Raw genomic sequence first — 20,781 nt, 5'->3', positions numbered from 1 at the left:
GTGGGGGAATGGACCAGATGACCTATAAGGCCCCTTCCAACTCTGTTAATCTGTCATCTGTCAACTTCAACCTGGCCTTGGAGAAGAGCACCAAGTTTATGGAACTTGCTCTGTGGAACTTGTTTTGCTCCTGAACTTTATTTCAAAGCTGAAGCCGCCTGTGGATTACATATGTTGGATAATTAGTTTCAAGATAACAAAAACAGTAATACAAACCTGATGAAGAATACATCACCCATAACGGATAAGGTATAAAAGATGCTTGGTCTGGTTAGCCTCTGGCAGTGCTCTCTTAGAAGTCCATCGTTGTCCTTTCTACTTGGGGCAACATGAGTGCAAATTTATATTAATCTGTTTAGAGCAGTGATTTTCAACCTTGGCAACTTTAAGATGTATGGACTTCAACTCCCAGAATTCCCTAGCCAGCATGGTTGAGAAACATTGGTTTAGAGCAGAGGTGAAATCCAGCAGGTTCTGACAGGTTCTGGAGAACCATTGGCAGAAATTTTGAGTAGAACCGGCAAATACCACCTCTGGCTGGTCCCAGAGTGGGGTGGGAATGGGGATTTTGCAGTATCCTTCCCCTGCCATGACCACCAAACCACCCCTATAGGACCAGTACTAAAATAATAATAATTTCACCACTGGTTTAGAGAGTTTGCATCAGTAGTGGGATTCAAACAATTTAACAACCGTTTCTCTGCCCTAATGATTTCTTCCAACAACCAACTCACCAAACTCAGAAAGTTAACAACTGGTTCTCCCAAAGTGGTGCGAACTGGATGAATCCCACCACTGGTTTGCATCCAGATTTAGCTCCAGGGAGTTGTGACTGCAGAGAAGCCATCAGAGGAGGACAAGTAATTTCTCTAGGGTATATTCAGCATTGGGGAGAGAACTCAGTGTTTAGAGAACTGTAAGGTATAAGCTGGGAAAGAGAGCCCCGCTTCAATTTCCGTTTGTTGCTACAATGGTCAGAGTGATAAAAGAGTGTGGTTTCCTCTTCAGCATGTGAGAGCTGATGGGAGCCGCCTCACACTAGGAAAGACAGACTTCTGACTTTGTGGGTCAGCTTCTGTCTGAAAACAGGGGCATGTTCTGATGGCATCCTCCGTTCGGCTTACCCCTTCCCCAGTCCATCCCAGCATGGAGCTTGAGAGCGAGACCCCAATGATGGGAAACCCCCCAGAAGACAGCAAAAACGTAGGTGGTGGGGCTTAACTGCAATCAGCCTTTTTCCCCCTCCTTTCTCTTTCACATTCTGCTTTAATTCGAAAAGATGCTGAAACCCTTAGGAGTGCTGTTAGATACTATAAGAGTTATTAAGCTGCTTTCCTGGTTTGACCTCTGAAATGGAATAGAAAAGTCTGCTGTGCTCATGACTTGCCAAAGGCTCAGAACAGAATGAGGACCTGCTTCAGTACTGTAGCCTTGCTAGTTCCTATCTAGAGAGGGACTTATTTTTTTTAGAAACAACATGCAAACTTGAATGTTAAAATATGATCAATACAGACAAGCATAGAAAAGAATAACAGAACTGGAAATGACTTTGGAAGTCTTCTAGCCAACCCTCTGCTCAAGCAGGAGACCCTAATTCCATTTCAGGCAAATGGTTGTCCAGTCTCTTCTTAAAAACTTCCAGCGTTGGAGTACCCACAACCTCTAGAAGCAACTTATTTCACTGATTAATTGTTCTGTCACCTTAGTTGTAAGTGAGTTCTCTCCTTGATTAGTTTCCATCTGTTGCTTCTTGTTCTTCCTTCAGGTGCTTTGGAGAAGAGGTTTTGCAGATTCAAACTCCATTGTATTTTGTATTTATATTATTAACCACTATTAAACATTTTCTGAGTATGGAATTCCTCTGAGTAGCTAACTTCCTCTCCCAATGACTGATAAATACTGATTAACTTTCCAGGGCCTTGTTACTCTCATCTTAGTTTGCATATTGCTCTAAATCATAATTTAACTGTGATGTATCAAATAAACCATAAAGGGATTAGAGAGCATAGCTCTTAAGTAGTGAACCATAATTTGCAAGCCACAGTAGTCAGTTCACACAAAATAACTGTAATCAAACCACATTCTATCTTTGTATGACATCTGTGTCCATCAAACAATTTTATGGTCAACCTATCTGATCATCATTCTCTTAAACTACTGATTTCTGAGGTGGGAAATATAGAAATTGGAAGACTAGCTTTAATTCAACATTGGGTTTTAACTATTATTCAGAAAGCAAAACATAATCTGGTAGGGCAGTAAGAGTCCATAATCTTCCTCTCAGCCTCCCACATTGTCTTAATTACAGAAGTAGCAAATGTGTCGCTGCACTTTCTATCTTTTGCATAATGTATGGCAAAGCCCAGCCCATCCCCCCTCCCAAAAATCTCCTTCCCATTTTCAAGCTATTTTTTTCCAATCTCCTGATAGCAATAGTTCATATTTTCCTGTAACACACTCAATTGTGTAAGTTTGCCTAAAATAAATAATCATTCATTATGGAGGTGATAAGGCACTTCTGCTTTTAAACAAAGTCACACTTAAAAATCACACTTCAGTAGATTCCACAGAATGCCTCAAGATCTTTATAATATTGATTGTTAAAATAAAGAAATGCGTTTGAAAACATTAAAAGGCTTTGGAGAAGGTAGGGAGCATATAGGGACAACAAAACCATTTTTTTCTAGTTCTGTCTCTTAAACTGAAAGTAGAAGTCAAGGGGACAGTTTCGTCACTTGATTGCAATTGTAGAGAATTACTCCCCCACTCCAGTTGGTTTTTTAAAACCTGACTAATGTGAAAATGCAGTGTGAAATGCTGGAAAATGTAGTTCAGCTGCATCTGATGGGACGTGGATTCTACTTCCTACTTTAGCATGGAGTTTAAAAGGAACAAACTTTCCTTTAAAAAAAACACCCCTCAAATCAGAGTCTGAGATGGTGAGTCCTTGAAAGGGAGATGTCTAAGTAATTCCAGAACTGCTGCCTAGACTGGGAAATTAATGCATCCCAAAAGAAAGCCATGGCAACCCACTTGTTACCAAGATAACTATGTGGATTTATCTGTGTGGTCACCAAGAGCTAAGCTGGAAGTACTCTATCTTTTTGAATTCTCCTCACTCAGTTAATCCTCATTCCCACCTTGTTTTGTAAATTTGGTAGTGTCAGAATATTATAGGTTTGGGGTGTCAAACTCATCGCCCGTGGGCCGGATGTGTCACGCACTGGCCACGCCCACCCTGGTTTAGCAAAAGGGGGAAAAGTCATGATACATCACATGATGACAATCTGATGCTACAAGTTTGACATCCCCTTATAGGTAATCCTTACTTAATGGTGATAATTGGAAGGAAGGTAATTGGGACCAAAATTTCCATTGGTAAGTGATGTGGGAGTAAAGTGCAATGTCACATGACCATCAATGGTGGGGTTCAATTTTTTTTACTACCAGTTCTGTGGGCTTAGCTTGGTGGGCAAGGCATGCCTTGGTGGGCGTAGCAGGGGAAGGATACTGTAAAATCTCCATGTCCTCTCCACTCCAAGGGAAGGTTACTGCAAAATCCCCATTCCCTCCCAATCAGCTGGGACTTGGGAGGCAGAGAGTAGATGGGGGCGGGGCTAGTCAGAGGTGGTATTTACCGGTTCTCCGAACTACTCAAAATTTCCGCTACTGGTTCTCCAGAAGTGGTCGGAATCTGATGAATACCTCTGGTGACCACCTCACTTAGCAATGACAATCCCAGCAGTCTTCTGTTGCCATTATAAAGCAAATCAGCACAGGTCATTAAATGAGGCTGACATGTGATCACAACTTCTGACTTCCTGTTGGCTTCTCTATTGACTTTGGTTGTGGGAATCTCTCTGGGAAGGTTGGAAATCATGATCATGTGACATGGGGATACTGTGACAATAGTAATTTTGGGGATCAGTCATAACTATCATATGTACAATGTTGTCATAATTTCAAATGGTCATTGAATGAGTAATCATTAAGCAAGGACTACCTATAATAGTTACAAAATAAATTATAATGCTGACTGTTGTAAGTATAGTGGGAAGTTTCTGCTTTTTCAGAAGTGGGGTGGACAGGTTTAGTGAAAACAATGCTTGGGTTATTCTGCTATAAAAGAACACAAAATCCAGTATTATTTGCAGGATCCATTTTTGGAGGGGCCCAAGTGCAGTTAATAGCTTTTTTAGTAGCAGAGGTTTGAAATGTCAGGGGGGCACATACCACACATGTTTTGTCCTATTAATTTTAAGAACACATTCTCAGGATTTCTTTTTATTAGTTTTCATAACTAAATATCAGCTCTTAAAGCTACTTGTTGTCGCTGACAATTCTTGTAGTTAAATGTACAGTATCACCTGTTCTGAGCGTGTGTGTGTGTGTATGTGTGTGTGTGTTTATCTTTTGCCCAACAAGTTTACTCCGCAAGTTGGAGAAGGCAATGCAATGGATTATATTTCTAAATCCCACCTCTTGTGAGTAGATGGTCATGGAAACTCTTCCCATTGTCAAATTGTCCTTCCCAATTAGCAATCATGCTGGCTAGAAAATCTCTGGGCAACATTTCCAGTGCATGCAAACTAAGGCTTAAAGCTTCTGCAATATTCATTTCTAGAACTTTTTGTCTGCTGATTATAAAAAGTGAAGGATTATTTTGTCTTGCAAAATAAATAATTATGATGTCTCCAAACCTTGTAGCTCTGACAGCAGTCTTGGAATCATGACCTCTGGCTTTAACTGTCTGCTAAATATGGTTTATCATGAGGAATGAATTGCAAAACAGATGTAAAGGAAGAATAAATAATAAATGGAGTTAGTTGAAATCAGTGATCTTTTCTATTAAGAATTGGTGGGTTGAAAGGAAGACCATGATTGTTGTTGATCATCAAAAAACAGAGAAATTTAAAGAGCAAAATGTAGGCTGATGCTGTAGGGAGATAGATTATAGTGAACTTTTCTATTATGTAATTAAATTTATTTGTTTACTAGTTCTGAATTCTCTTCTGAATATTATATAATGCTGTTTATTCAGAAATGGAATATGATAGTTATGTGTGTTTTTTTACTTGATGTATTCAAAGCATTTCTATGTTACTTTTCATTATGAACAGTCCTGAGCTATGCATTCAGTATCATGGGGTGTGAAATTTCAGAAGATTCAATTATTGAATCATATTGTTTACATTAAATTAGTGTAAAGAAAATAGCTGTTTGTCTGTTAGCAGTGGCTAAAATAGCTATGGTGTGTTCAAAGCTGTTGAATTAGCTTTATATAAATGAATTAGCTGCATATAATATATATATATAGTATATTAAACTGGTGTTCCTGAGGAGAAAGTTGTGCAGAATTTGTTCCCCTAAGTACTTGTAGTACTTAAGAAGTACCTGGCATAATGCATCTGCTTCAATAATTTAATATAAATATAAAGTGAAGCTGTGCTATTTTCGATATATCACTTTTAAAAATTAGTAAACACAAAATTAACTAAAAATTCAAGAAAAACGTTGGATTGATTTTGTAAGGTGCCAGAGGTTTCCCTGAGCCAATGAGATGCCAAAGAGAATGAGACTCGAGACCAAGTTTGCAAAAAATATCAGCTTTCATTTATGGCCATATCAAAAGCTGGGTGACAAAACTATACCCAAAACATACAAACAAAATGCATGTAAGGAACAGCCACACACTGTGAGTGTGGCTCTGAGTATTATATACATTTTACACAGATAGAAACAAAGTTTACCCAATCAGAGACAAAGGTTCATTACAGAGGTGGGTTGCTCCTGATTCGGTCCGGATTGGGTGAACCAGTAGTGATGGCGATGGGAGGCTCTGCCCACCCGTCCGGATGCTTCTGTGCATGCACAGAAGTGTTGCGTGCATGAGTGAACCAGTAGTAAAAAAAATGGAAACCCACCACTCGTTCGTTACCAAGGTGGTCTTTAAAGCATTCTTTGTTCAGGTCCCTGTCTCTGTCCACCTTATCTATGGAACTTCCCTATAGCATTGTGTAGGGGCAGCTCTCCCTCCCCCTTGGCCAAGTTGTTTATTCGGCAGAATGCTTTTAGGATTTATGAGGCAGGAAAACTCCCTACTCTGGTTCCTTTATCTATGGGGCCTGATATTCCTGGGTAACAATTTCTTCTATATTTTCAAGAATGTGCCTAGCTTTGAAGCCAAAAATAGAAGCAAGATACAGCAGCGAGATAACAAACTTTGCACTAATGCCAACCAGTATTAAGGTTTCAATTTACTAAGCTAGAATTAATTCCTAACTATTTCTGACAGTATAAAATAATATAAGCAGAAGCCAATAGCAAAGCTTAATTCCTAATAAATGATTTCTATCAGTATATCATATCAGAAACAAACAGCAAATATTGGTTTCATCAGTAACAATTATATAGCAACATAAGCAATTCATAATAAAAGCAAATAGCCAGTACTGATTCATATACTCCTTCATTTTAAATTAATTTTAATATAATCCATCATTAAATCAGGTTCCTGGGTGAAATAAAATGAACAGTTCTACCTCTATATGATAGATATGATACCATATGAATAAAACCAGCAAATAAAACCACAAAAACCATATAGAAGTGCTACCAATATTTTAATGGTTAAATAAACAATGCCTTAACCCAGTGTCTGAAATCCAGCAATTGTGCAGTGTACAAATTGTTTGTAAAATACTTCTCATTTTACACCCACGTGGTGCCCTGCTGATAAGGGAATGTGAACAGATTGGTAATGGGAAGTGGTATTTCACTCTTTGCACCAAAAAACAACTACAGTCTAGGCATGTTAAAAAATGAATTTACAGCAGATCAAGTGAAATTGTTTTTTCTTTCTTTCTGTAGATGGATCTCTCCCATAAATTATCTAAGAGAGAGGTAAGAAACTCATTCATTAATGACCATAAGGTATATTCTGCTGGGTCAGGGAAAAGATCCACAAGTTGTCCTTGGCCTACAAAATTGAGCCCAAAATTTCCGCTGCTAAGCAAAGCAATTGTTAACTGTGAACTTTGCCTTTTAAGTGACTCTGGCTCTTCCCCTACTGACTTTGCTTGTTGGACGTTAGCCAGGAAGGTTACAAATGGTGATCATGTGATCCCTGGATACTGCAATTGCCATAAATACATGCCTGTTGCCGAATTCCCAAAATTTGATGACGTAACCATGGTTGTAAGTGTGAAAAACACACTTCTGAAAAGCCAGAAGTCCTTGTTTTTCAGTGCCGTTATAATTTTGAACCGTCACTAAATCATGCTGACCCTTTTTAGTTCACATTCTCCCAGCGGTTTCACTGGGTGAGCTCCTAGGGAAAACATTTGATCAGAATTATTTGCTCATTTAGAAAAGAAAGGCTGTACTATATTGGAATCTTGAGAGATAAGATCAGGTAGTTGGCCTATGTGGTGCTTAGATCTGACCCACAGAGCCATGCTGGAAACAGCAAATGACCGGGCCACAGTGCCTCTGCCAGTGAAAACGGCCCCGTCTTCAGCTGCGATAGCCTCCTGCAGTCCTCTGCCAGTGAAAATGGAGTGGCCCTCCTGAACTCCATTTTCACTGGCAGAGCCCTTGGGCCACCATAGGTGCCCCAACGCGAGAGATGTCGAATTGGCCATGCCCACCCTGGCCAAGCCCACCCTGATGCAACCTTCAATTAAATTGAGTTTGACAGCTCTGGTTTAGATGTTTAGATGTTCTGCACAAGCATCTCGTTCGACTATTGAAATGCAATATGAAGTCAATCAGTATTATTACAAAATTAGTCACAGATTGGTTCAATAAGCAGGCTCCCAGGAACAAATTGACAGGCTTAAATGAGAAAATGAGTAGCTAGCAAGTATTATAGGCGATCTGATCTCTCAGGCACTACCCTCCCATTCCTTTTTGCCTAATGACCTTGTACTGTATTTCTCCTCTCTGCGGTCCGCTGGAGATTTAGAAAGCATATCAGGTTGACTTGCTTCCTCCCTTTGGGAGTGGTAAACATAGAGATTGTATTTCCTCCTGTCTGTCTTTGGTGGGCTCAATCAGCACAGAAGGCAACAACACACACCACAATTGCATACTGTAAATGGAATTAAAAGCTTGAATACAATGGTCTCTTTTAATACATTCCTTCTTTTCAGCACAACTCATTAGAAGTCAGTGACGTGCAGTGAGGGTTACCGTTGGTGAGGCAAGAGTGCAGCAGCGGCGAGAAGCAACGTCTCCGCCGCTGTGTCCGACAGGCGTCTCGCGTTTATGGCAGACATAAACACGAGACGCATGTCGGACACAGCGGCAGGGGTGTTGCTTCTCACCACTGCCGCACTCTGCCGCCTCGCCCCCCTGCCTCCTCCGTCCCCGCTGACATTCCAAAAGGACATTCCAAAAGACTCGGGCCACTGAAAGTCAGTGTCTGACTTTCTACGGAGAGAGGCGCGTGGAAATCCACAATTGCAACCTGTCAAATGTATTTAGGAGAGCCGGATCACTCCAGTTCGCGGGTGGGCAAAGTTGGGGCGGGGAAAGGCGAATCGAGGCGAGGGGTAGCAAGGACTCTGGGGAGCTTTTCCACCTTCCCCGACTGAGCTGGGGGAAAAAAACCACGCGAAGAAATCGAAGGTGTTTCTCCTCCGCCGCCGGAGCATTGTGCCCCGCTGACCCGGGCGTGCTGACCTCCCTCCCCTTTAGCTCCATTTCCCCGTGCCCTCACCTTGCGCGTCCAGATGAACCAGGCATGCGGGTCTCCGACTTAAGGGCCCGGGAGGGGAGATCGAGGAGAGGAATTCCCGGACTGCAGTTCTCAAGACGCAGACCCATCCTCACGGATTAGGTGACCAGGGCTAAGGGCTCGACCATCGCCACTCTGGCCACGGTGGTTGGACAGAGGCCCAGGGTTCAACCCTTCGGGATTCCCCGTAGCCTCGTCGGAATGGAGCGCTAACCTCGAAGCTGACCCTGGGTGCTGCTGAGGAGCAGCAGAGCCGGGATCATTGCCACTCAGGTGGCCCCCACCGCCAGCAGCTTGGGTGTCCCGGCTCCGTCCAAGCTGCTTCTCGCCACCATTGCGCTCCACCGCCTTGCCCCCTCCGCCTCCTCCAATGAACAATCCTGCTGCCCCGGCCTGCAGCCAGCCCAGCACTGAGCAGGGAGGAGGAGGAGGAGGAGGAGGAGGAGAAGAGCGGTGAGTCCTTGTGCCAGCCGGCTGGCCAGGCGGGGAGCAGGTCGGGCGGGGGGTGGGTGGGCTGGCTGGCTGGGGAGGGGTGATCATGGCCGCTCAGGTGGCCCCCGCCGCTGCCGACAGCAGCTTAGGTGTTTCCCAGCTCCGTCCAAGCTGCTTCTCGCCGCCGTCGCGCTCCACCGCCTTGCCCCCTTGCCTCCTCCGACGAACAATCCTCCGCTTTCTTCAGCTCGGACCGTGCCGGGACACCCAAGCTGCTGTCGGCAGCAGCGGGGGCCACCTGAGCGGCCATGATCCCCCCTCCCCAGCCAGCCAGCCCACCCCCCCCACCCGACCTGCTCCCCACGTGGCCAGATGGCCGGCACAAGGACTCACCGCTCTTCTCCTCCTCCTCCTCCTCCTCCTCCTCCCCGCTTGGTGCTGGGCTGGCTGCAGGCCGGGGCAGCAGGAATGCCGGGGCAGCAGGAATGTCGGCGCTTGGCGGCTCCCGTGATGCAAAGTGCCCAGCGGGGCACTTTGCATTGCAGGAGCCGCCAAGACCCGGTCTGCAGCAAAGGTGCCAAGCCGCCCAATAGAAAATGCTGGGCAGAGAAGAAATTGCTGCTGAAGAAACGGCGGCTGGCGGCCCAGAGCAACCTCTCCAGAATCACCCTCGATGGAAACTGCTAGATTGCGCAGTCACTCAAGTGCCCTTGCACAGGCATGATTCGCTGCTTCCAGATCAGGAGGCGGGAGAATCAGTGTCTCCTTTGCATACAAATTTTTTTGCTTTTTAACCCTTTCTTAACTTTTAAAAGGCGAAAAATTCCTTATGCAAAGGAGGCCCTGAGTTCTCTGGCCTCCTCCCATAGTTAACACTGAGCAGACACCAAGCCACTGTGACTTGGAATCTGGTAGCAACTACCCTGGCTTTAATTATTTTTTAAAAATTATTTAAAATTCTTTCCTTTCCCTCAGGAGACTGGTGAGGCCCCGCCTCCCCTGCCTCTAGTGACTGCACGTCCCTGTTAGAGGTACCCACATCACTGATGAACACCATCTTCCCAACAAATGAAAGAAGGCAGGGTATCTTATTAGTAGTTCAATTAATGATCTAGTAATCAAGTAGCTACCAAAAGTTGTCTTGTAGCACCTCGATTCCAAAAAGATTTCCAATTGTGGAAAAGATAGTAAAAGAAGTAGCGGTCAAAAAGCGGCAAATTAAATAGTTAATGATAGAAGAGAGAACCTTTTCCAGTCTACCTATCCATCTTTGCACACTTCACATGCTTCTCCCTCCCTTCATTTCCTAACCTAAGTGTATTGGACTCTGATCATCTACTTTTCATCCATCTTGCGACAGACTATTACTACAATTTAGAAGGCAAATTGAGGAGAAGTCTAGTTTTCCTTGAACGGCTCTTATATTTTTATCCATCAGGCGTACTTTGAATTTCTGCTGGACTTTGGCAAATCGTTTTAGTCCATCTAGCCCGCTGTTGCACTCCCACAGGCTCCTGCTTTTAGATGGGCCCTTTCATTTATATTCTTGTTTACTTATCTCCTTCCTTTCCTTCTTTTTTATAAATTTGTATTGCTTTTAAACTGTAAAAAGATATTTGCAAACTGTAAAATAGTTGGCAACCCTGCTAAGCCAAATTACTTGATTTGATTCTGATCTGTTTTTAATTTTTGTTTCATTATTGTTGCAGCTCACTCTGCTGTACGAAGAGGTCCTTTACACCATTCTCCATCGGGTGGGCCAAGTGGAACAGAATCATGTTACTGATACAGATGAGCTCTATGAATATGTGCAAAAGGTTGGGATAAAGAGCCAAATCCATCTATCTTATTATTCATCCCCAAGGCTTTGGGGCTACACTTAAGACTACATTCTTTTTTTTCTTTTTCAGTGTATGGTTTCTCTCTCTCTCTCTCTCTCTCTCCCTCTCTCTCTCTCTCTCTCTCTCTCTCTCTCTCTCTCTCTCTCTCTCTCTCTCTCTCTCTCTCTCTCCCCCAAATGCTAATGGGACAAATAGTTACTTTCTGCAATATAGTAACTACGGGTATATTGGTAGGCAGGATGCACCCTGCCTCTGTTTTTCTCCCACACTGTCTTCCTCTCCCCACACCTCCCAGTCCCCACCCCCCACCCCACTCTGTCTTTGGCCTTTTTGCCAAAGGTCCTTCTGAAAAGAAACACATGTTCGGTTGTTGTTTTTACTTTAAAGGCTTTCCTATTTTATTGAAACCAAATTCTCACTCTGAAAATTTCTTTTCTAATATCCAAATCAGGCCTTCAGTATTGATCCTGGAGAGCATCAAATTATATTACAGAGGGTCAAAGAGCTAGAGGTAAGATCTAACTCCAATTTTCCATTCACTTGTAGGTTGTTATGATGGAATTGTTCTATTTATTTAGTTGCAAAAGGGTTTCCAAGTATGCTCTGTTGTTTATATTCCAGATTAATCTGAAGATTTGTGTTGTTATTATTTTTTATAATTAGCCTTCCCATTTTAATGATGCTATTCTGTTCACCTGCTAGCTAGGTCCTTATGTTAAGATCTTCTTTTGTGTTCCAGAGGCCAGTTTTTTGTCTTAAAGCCACTGTGAAGCAAGCCAGAAATATTCTGGGTAAAGATGTCAGTGGTAAGTGCAAAAAACATACCACAGCTGATATGCAGAAATTTGGAGATCTGATAAGGAAGGGGGGGGGGGAGAGAGAAATTGACTGACTTTCTAATTCCGCCCAGAACTAGGACTATAGCAAAATATTTGCAAATGGCAATTACGCAAATTATGCCTTTAAAACAACACTAATGAATATGAAATTCCATGTCTGGAGGAAGGAAGCTTTTCTACTTTTTACATTACCTTCTACAAATTGTTCCCACAAGGCAGCCAAATATTTTAGTGGAAGAGCATAAAAGAAAAGTTTACGGTTGAAAAGGTTGCTTATAGTCCTAATGTTAATCCTAAACAGCACTTTGATTGGATTGATACCCTTTAAACCTTGGCACAAGGTTGGCACACACTGTACAATTAAGCCAAACTTTTGGTGCCTGAAATATTTAGAGGAGGCGGAGTGTAATTATCAGAAGAAAGCGGGAAACAGATGATGATCGCCTAAATAAAAGAAGCTGTGGGCATGGTGTGGATTAATTGATGGTGGAAAATGAACGAGGCAAAATAATGCCACATTATTATTTTTTTCTTGGATTTTCAGGGCTAGTGGATAATAATGATCATGCACAGTATCAAGATTAATAGTAGAATGGGGAAAGAAACATTTAGAGGACCTCATGCCATAATTCTGCTATTCATTATGAAACCTTATCATAGTCCATGACACCCCTGCCTATTTTGAAGCTCCTTATTTGCTTTCAGGATTAAGTGATCCGTACTGCCTCCTAGGGATAGAAAGAAAAAAACAGGGCTCTTCTTCCCATGGTTCTCATCAGCAGAACAAAAGGCGAGCTAAGGGTGTGGTGAAGAACCTGCTGCCAGAGGACCAAACCCATCGCACGCAAGTCAAACATCAGACATTAAATCCAGTGTGGGATGAAACCTTCATTCTGTACGTCTCATCTCTTTGCCATATTTAATTTGCATTGGCCTTAATAGGATATTGGACTTGTTAGAAAATCAAACTTAAAGATAATTTTAGGGCTAGAAAATGATGGTTTTCAGCAACCTAGTTTATATTCTAGATCCATGATGGTGAACTTTTGGCACGTGTGCCTGAAGTGGCACATGGGGCCATTTCGCCTGGCACGAGTGGCATTGCCTGTTCCTTTTCCAGGTTTCTGGTGTGCATGTGTGCACGACCATCAGCTGGCCTTCATGCATGTGGCAGTGCCAGACTGGAAGAGCGGGTCTTCCATTTTCTGGCATGGGCATGTGTGCCAGCCAGCTGGTTGTCACATGCGCATGCACGCCAGTTTCTGGAAGACTAGTTGGCTGGCATGTGTGTACGCGCCGGAAACCGGAAATCCATTTTCCAGCATGCGCATGCCCCCTGGGCAGCTCCTCTTCCGGGTTGCAGCCCTGACGAGTACACACACACGCTCCTCTTCCGGCACTCGGTGCTGAAAAGGTTCGCCATAACTGTACTAGAAAATGTAATACTATATCCAGAAAAAGCTCTTGGTTGGCTGTTGGGGGAGAAAATAGCTGAGAGAGATAAACAGATTGAAGCTGAAGACCCAGGAAGAGTTTACCATAAGGCAAATAATATTTGACAGCTTTCTTTACAGCCAAGGTCTGAGAGAAGATAGGATTACAGTAGAGATATTGGAAATCATTGTAATCACAATGCTAGAGCTCTTCCTGGATAATAGCCATTGATTTTAAACATGCAATATGGGATGGCCTGAGAGCCTTCGGCTCTTCGGATCAGTGTTTTCAATCTTGGCAACTTTAACTTCCCCATGCTGGCTGGGGAATTCTGAGAATTGAGGTCCCTGTATCTTAAAGTTTCCATGGTTAAAAAATATTGCTCCAGATGAATTGGACAATAGCTTCACTTTCTGGGAGTCACAATTTAAGTTATCTAGAAAATGTAGTTTGGGGAAGTTTTGTATGTTTGTTTTTTAAGTCCAGCTGCTCCGTTGTCTAATCTTTTATTTCTGTCATTAGCTATGGAAGGGAATGGTGGATTGACTACATGGTTCTCATTCATTCTTGTACATACAATTAGGTTCATAGTTGCCATCTCTACAAGCCTGTTCATCAACTACCATATTTTTGGGCGTATAAGGCATACCTTTTTCCCTCAAAAAAAGAGGGAAATCTGGGTGCGTCTTATACACTGAATACAGCATTTTTGACCTCCCGAAACCCTGCCCCCTTCACCAAAATGGCCATGCATAGCCTTTAGGAGGCTGCTGCGGACTGGGGAGGGCAGAAATGATTTTTGCTCAATTTTGCCCCCCCCCCCAGTCCCCAGGAGCACTCTATAAGCTTCCTAAAAGCTATGCATGTCCTTTTTTTTGGCAAAAAACAGGCCTGTTTTTGCGAAAAATGGGCCATTTTGGGGAGGTCTGCAGAGTGCAAAAACGTTTTTTTTTTTAATTGCCTCTTCAAAATCTTGGTGCGTCTTATACTCAAAAAACTACGGTAGTTCTATCCAGATCTACTTTTCTTATCACTTAGCAGAAAAGGATCCTGATATACATATGTATGCCGATGTAGTTCTTTTACATTGGCTCAGTGAATGGATAATTATTCCTGCTGGCATGTGAGAGTGAGTGGGTCTAACTCCATCTTACCTCTCCATGCAGGCAAGGGGATTGGGTACACCTTCTCACTCCAATGTTCCCTTGCATTAGTTATGTTTTTTTAACGGTTTCTTCCAGGGAGTTTGAAGATGTAGAAAATGCCGAATTCCAGCTAGATATGTGGTAAGCAGAAACTACTGAATTTCATTGTATCTCATTAAAATTTGAAAACAAGTGTTCCAAAGGAAGTCAGAAAGGAGATAGATTCATTAGGCAAACACTGCTCAGTGTAAAGAGGGGGTAGCAGCAGATCACTTAGGAATGACCAGAGTGGAGCATTTGCTGCCTGAGTTGCTTTCCAGTGCATGTGTGCACCAGTGGTGGGATTCACTTAACTTTGCTACCGGTTTGCAAATGTGAGCACGCTTGTGAACGTGCATGCACAGAAGGTTGCCCATTATGTCGGGGTGGATGGGTGGAGCTTCCAGAAGCTGCCACTACCGGTTCGCCCAAACTGGTAAGAACCGGCTGAATACCACCTCTGGTGTGCTCCCACTAGCCTATGGCCACAGTTGGTGAAGGGGTTGGAAAAGATTCTAGCAGCCAGGCTCTGCCTTCTTTTCTCAACTGGTTTAACGATTTGGACAAGATAAAAAATCTATAAACATAGTTTTAAGTTCACAGTGACGGGTTTTATATTTCATCCTGTAGCAGACTCTAAGCAAAACAATGTAGCTCCCTCCAACTGTCCATCATCTCCCCAAAAAAATATATGCTTAACAGGAATAAATCCTTTTCTAAGTGGAACTTCGCACTACATTTCTTTCATGCTACAACTAAAATAAGGAAAAAGTAGTACGGAACTACTTTTGCGCCTAGATGAACATTTAATATTCCTGGAGGCTAATGGCCATAAAATGAGAGAGACCATTCCAGAAATAAGTGGGGCAACGGTTGTGAAGGAGGGGGCTCTTTTTATTTTTCTGTTATGTCAACTATAGTTTGTTTCCCCATCTGAAAATATCAAAGAAAACCGTGCTGTTGGTTTTCAAAAATTACTCAGAAGAAGATCTAAGGGCGTCAAAAAGGGGTAGGGAATTCAGGGGCTGCAAATTGTTCAACTTCAAACATCTTTGAGGGGTTGGAGCCTCCTGTAAATAAGCAAAATAACAGGTTGGAGCTCTCCTCTCCACTATTAGAAGAATTGCCAGCTTGGGAGCAGATCATTTTGGAGAAGGTATATACCGTATCTAGGTGGCTTCTGAAAGTCAACCCCCACTTGATGGCACATACTGTAATCAGTTAATCAATCAATTGCTCTTCTTGCTTTGATTCCTTTTCTTTCTATTTCCTGGAGGTCTTGAAAAGGAGCATCAAGGCATATTTTTATTTGCTTTCTTCTAGGGATTTTGATGAGGTTGAACCTGTACGGCACAAACTGGAAGAACTGAGTGACCTTCGTGGCCTGAAAAGGTTTGGGCTGATTATCAGCCTTTTGTATATAAAATTCTGTTAATATACCCAAATCTGATAAACTTCGACAAAAATGTTATTTACAAACAATTGTTAGACAACCAAAATAGACTAAACTCCAGGGAAAACTTGGCTGAAATGGGAATAAATATTGATTGGTGGCCATACTTTCAAATACAAAATAAGTATAAATCAGATCTAGCACAATTTGGCTTTCAGGACAAGGACCAGGAATTGGATAAAATTTTAATAGGACCAGACGAGAAATTAATCTAAAAAATATATAACTGTTTGCTAATTTGAAAAATGGAAACAGAGTGAAAGAAATTATGGTAACCTGGGCCCAGAATATCGGCCACGCAATTAAGTTAGATGATTGGGAAAGGGTATGGGAGTGGAACCTGAAATTAACAATGTCGACCGCCTACAAAGAAAATGTATATAAAATGTTCTACCGCTGGCATCTCTCTCCGATAAGACTGGCAAAAATTTCCACAAAATCATCGGCCAAATGCTGGAAATGCAAAATAACACTGGGCACTTACTACCACATGTGGTGGACGTGTCCGGTGGCTAAGACATATTGGAAGCGAATACTAAGGTGGCTAAATGAAATTATGTCAACTAAATTAAACCTCAATCCGGAAATGTTTCTATTAGGGATAATAGATCCAAAAATAATTAAAACTAATCAATATTTACTCGTCCATATCTTGACGGCGGCAAGGATCGCATATGCGCAGTGCTGGAAGAAAGAAAATGCCCCCACTAGTACAATGGTTATGAATAAAATTTTAGAAATAGCGGAAATGAATAGATTGACAATGCTGATTAACGAAAAAGAAGACACAGACTTCTACAAAGTCTGGGAGAAATTATACAAATGGTTTGATAAGAAAGACAATGAGAATGAAGATATAAAATGAGTTAGTTGATTAACTTAAAATGACTTAAGTAACAATTTAAATATACAATATACAAAGACTAAATGACAAATGAGATAAGAAATGTATTAGAGGTGAGAATTCACCTACAAGTAATATCAATAAACTACAGTGTTGAAAAAACTTTGATGATCTGATAGGAAAAATCCATTATAAATACCTGCATAGAATTAGTAACCTAGTTTTATACTAGGCAAGGTGAGATGAACTATGTGAGATGAACAGTGCTGTCTGCGCTGTAAATATGTAATGAGTTTTATTTTATTTTTTTTGTATTTTGTAAATCTTGCCTTTTTTTATAACCTTCAATAAAAAATTAAAAATTAAAAAAAATTCTGTTAATTACATAACTCAGCTGATAAGACTAAACAAAATATTTAAATAAGGCAGCACATTCTTTTTCACTTTGGTACATGAGAAATGTTCTCTCATCTTTGTCCTTGTTTTGCTTTTTCCTCCTCAGAATTCTTAAAGACGCTCGGAAAAATAAAGGACAGGATGATTTCCTGGGGAATGTAGTCATTCATCTGCAGGTAAGGAAGGGAATAGCATGTTGCCAGAATAATGCTGGGACACACGGATGGATGGATGGACAGACGGATGGACGGATACACACACAAACCACCTTGATCTTGAGCAGATTAGTCTTTCTTTAGGTGTGGCCTATCTTCTCCACTTAAACAGGAGCATAAATGCCATTAAATAAAAAGGTTAACTGAAATTTCAAATGAACCTTTTATGTGACTATGAAAGAACTTGGTAACAGAATATGTTGCCTTGCTCTAAGTCAGGGGTGTCCAAACTTGGGAACTTTAAGACTTGTGGACTTCAACTCCCAGAATTCCCCAGCCAGCATGAGTTGAAGTCCACAAGTCTTAAAGTTCCCAAGTTTGGACACCCCTACTCTAAGTAAATCTGAGATTTCTTTTTCAAACACTAGACCTAATGAAAATGCTGTAAGAGAACTATAGATTTTTCTGGAATAATCAGAAAAATAATAAAAAGGCCTATTCTGCAGGTGTCTGCATGAATTTCTATTGTGGTCTTTGAGTAGAAGGCCAGGGTTTATGAGAACTTGACTGGCTCTATAAAGATCTGTAGCTATGCCATCTACAAACTAATTCAAGAACATATTGATCTTTCCTAGACAGTTGCCATACAAATATCTTGGATTCCAGGTCTCACAGTTCCTAGCTAGCATCAGAATTCTGGAGTTGGTTCAATATATCTGGAGTGAATCAACCATTAGCATAACTGAGAGAGAGAAAAAAATGTTCCCGTGAAGCCATTAATTATTGCACTGAAATATAATTACAGTACAATGAGATAAGATAGGTGGATCCATTTGACCACTTTCTCTTGCTTGCCCAATTTTCCAATTTCTCCGTTAATTGAGACACTACATTTCTATGATGAAAGTAGAGCCATTCCCTGGGCATGTAGTAGGAATGGAGAAACAGCACTTTCAAAAGTGATGTGGTTCATTACTTCCGAGCTAAGGCTTTTCACCTCGCTTGTGTAGGACCTGCATTGTCGGGAGGATCGCTGGTACAGGCTGGAACCTCGCACGGATACTTACCCCAACCGAGGGCACTGCCACCTGCAGTTTTTTTTGGTACACAAGAAGGTAGGGATAAGAGGAGTCAATTTCTCATTAGATACTTTATAAATTCTGATTTGAACAGTTTTGATTCATTTAACCTTTTAAGACCCATTCAATATAATTGCTGCAATCTTTGAGACAAAGCTGTCCTACCACTGAGATCTTTTTCTCTTGTGGTGATCTGGGTGGGAAGAAGGTCTTCTTCCCTTCTTCACAAAGGTAGAAGACAGTCAGATGTTCTAATAGGTGTTGTGTGTTACATTTTATGACTTTAAGAGCATATTAAAACTGTATGGATGAAAGGTTGACATGGATTTGTATCAGTGGTGGGATTCATTTTTTTTTACTCTGTGGTCATGGCTTGGTGGGCGTTTTGTGGCTTGGTGGGCATGGCAGGGGAAAGATACTGTCAAATGTCCATTCCCTCCCCAGTCCAGAGGAAGGATACTGTAAAATCTCAATTTCCTCCTGATCAGTTGGGACTCAGGAAGGAAGAGAATAGATGGTGACGGGGCCAGTCAAAGGTGCTAAAGTACTCCGAAGTACTCAAAATTTCCACTACCGGTTCTCCAGAACTGGTCAGAATCTGCTGAATACCACCTCTGGTTTGTATCTTGCTTTAGCTTATGTTTTGTAAAAAGATAAATATAATAAATCTTACACTAATACTTCTATTGTTAGAATGTTAGCATCCCATTTTTATAATTGTGAACATGTATGCATATGTAAGGATTAAACCTGTTGGCAGAAATTCTAATATCTTCTGAAAACTGGATCAGTACATATATATATACATATTATTTTAGAGAGCTACTTCAGCCAGCAAGACCCAGACAAGTTACAAAGTTCATCGGCAACTTCTTCAGCAGATTGTTTCATATGAGATTCTTCAATACCAGGTAACTAGATAAACAAACTGATAAGTGGATCATGACAGAGTGACCTATGTTCAGTTGTTCTCTGGAAAATAATTGGATTCTATATTGAAATCAGTTCAGCTGACCTGTTTGCTATTTTCAACTCTTCTCTGAAGTCAAGATACAAATTTGGTTTGGAGCACAAGCTCTTCCCCCAGTTGAAATCTCAGAAGATTAATGGCAAAATTTCAGGGCTGTAAACTGATTCAAATATCTAAAAGAAACTTTACTCTGAGGTGATAAAGTTGTATGCGTTCCATGGATGACCAATTAAAAATGCTTAGGTAAATGGGAATTGCATTTAACTAAGTTTCAGAAGAAAGGAAGACCTGAACATAATACAGTTAATTGTTATTTGCAAAACTGTGAAACAATTGGATATGCTGCGTTTCCCCTCCCCCCCTCCCGCATCTGATAGCATAGAGAGCCATTCATTGTTCTCTTTCACTGCAGGCTGGCAGCACTTCCTGGGATGGAGAGTTAAGCAAACATGCCGGTACTATCCTGTATCTACATGCTACTCAGAAAGACATTTCAGATTTCCACCAAGACTTGGCGTAAATATCTCCTGCATGCTTCCGCTCAAGGCAACATTCTGGAAACCAAAAGTTCCTGGCACTTTCTGTCCCTCTTTTTTAAAAAAAAGTTGTGAAGGTTCTTTTCTATTGCCTGAGAGTGTTGTAATTTTATTAAAATTAGGCAGGCATGCTATCCCTAGAATTCCATTCATGAATTCAATAATTTTGACTTTTCTTTTTCAACTGGGATTTCCTTCATTCATTACTACATCTTGCCTATTGAATGTACATATGTGATTCCCACAATGGACTTTGCCAAGAACTGCATGTTACAGTTTCTGCTGGTTTTAATTTATCTTTCTGCCGTATGCATGTAAACCAATAAATGTTTCCCAGCAAACTGGCAAAACCAGCCAATTTAACTACATACCTAATGTACATAGTTTAGTTAGGTTACTTAATGTGAGGTGGTTTGTTTGTTTGTTTGTTTTTTGCTTCTAATTATACTTTTTGCAGGTTTTTCTTCTGGCGTTTAATGCTGCTTTCCTTAACATAGGCACTGGCTGGCTTATAGCAAGCTGTATCAGTTCTTGGAGTTCAACAGCAGCTGCCTGCTCCATCAGATTACCAGCATAGAGTATCAGTGGATTCAAGGTCGATTACAATCTGAGCAGGTAAGAAAGGAAGAGCTGTCAAACTATAGGGTTGGTGGAAGATTCTGGTTCAGCTAAAGAAATTTTCGGTTCCAACATCAGACGCTTATCCATTAGGTGGGTTGTATAGGGATACGGTGGTTCAGTGGCTAAGACGCTGAGCTTGTGAATCAGAAAGGTTGGCAGTTCAGCTCAAATCCCTAGCACCACATAATGGAGTGAGCTCCCGTTACTTGTCCCAGCTTCTGCCAACCTAGCAGTTTGAAAGCATATAAAAATGCAGG

At 41.6% G+C, this 20,781-nt stretch overlaps 1 protein-coding gene across 2 annotated transcripts in view; it reads left to right on the top strand.

Annotated features, from left to right (window-relative positions):
- The window catches only part of UNC13D (unc-13 homolog D), a 64,686-nt gene that overhangs the window by 7,983 nt on the left and 35,922 nt on the right, over positions 1–20,781 (top strand). Inside the window, exons 1-13 of one of the 2 annotated variants that reach the window (XM_032212278.1) lie at positions 1,028–1,203; positions 6,871–6,903; positions 10,882–10,989; positions 11,465–11,524; positions 11,753–11,819; positions 12,558–12,747; positions 14,528–14,572; positions 15,794–15,862; positions 17,270–17,339; positions 18,329–18,433; positions 19,216–19,308; positions 19,780–19,883; positions 20,401–20,518. In XM_032212278.1, coding sequence (XP_032068169.1) covers positions 1,102–1,203; positions 6,871–6,903; positions 10,882–10,989; positions 11,465–11,524; positions 11,753–11,819; positions 12,558–12,747; positions 14,528–14,572; positions 15,794–15,862; positions 17,270–17,339; positions 18,329–18,433; positions 19,216–19,308; positions 19,780–19,883; positions 20,401–20,518 — 1,164 coding nt within the window. In that variant the 5' untranslated portion in view covers positions 1,028–1,101. Of the gene's footprint in view, positions 1–1,027; positions 1,204–6,870; positions 6,904–10,881; positions 10,990–11,464; positions 11,525–11,752; positions 11,820–12,557; positions 12,748–14,527; positions 14,573–15,793; positions 15,863–17,269; positions 17,340–18,328; positions 18,434–19,215; positions 19,309–19,779; positions 19,884–20,400; positions 20,519–20,781 lie in introns of those variants that run through there. The other variant, XM_032212279.1, reaches the window with a different exon arrangement.

The sequence above is a fragment of the Thamnophis elegans genome, chromosome 2 (assembly GCF_009769535.1).
Source record: "Thamnophis elegans isolate rThaEle1 chromosome 2, rThaEle1.pri, whole genome shotgun sequence".
Classification (NCBI taxonomy): Eukaryota; Metazoa; Chordata; class Lepidosauria; order Squamata; family Colubridae; genus Thamnophis; species Thamnophis elegans.
This window is presented reverse-complemented; position numbering and strand designations above follow the sequence as displayed.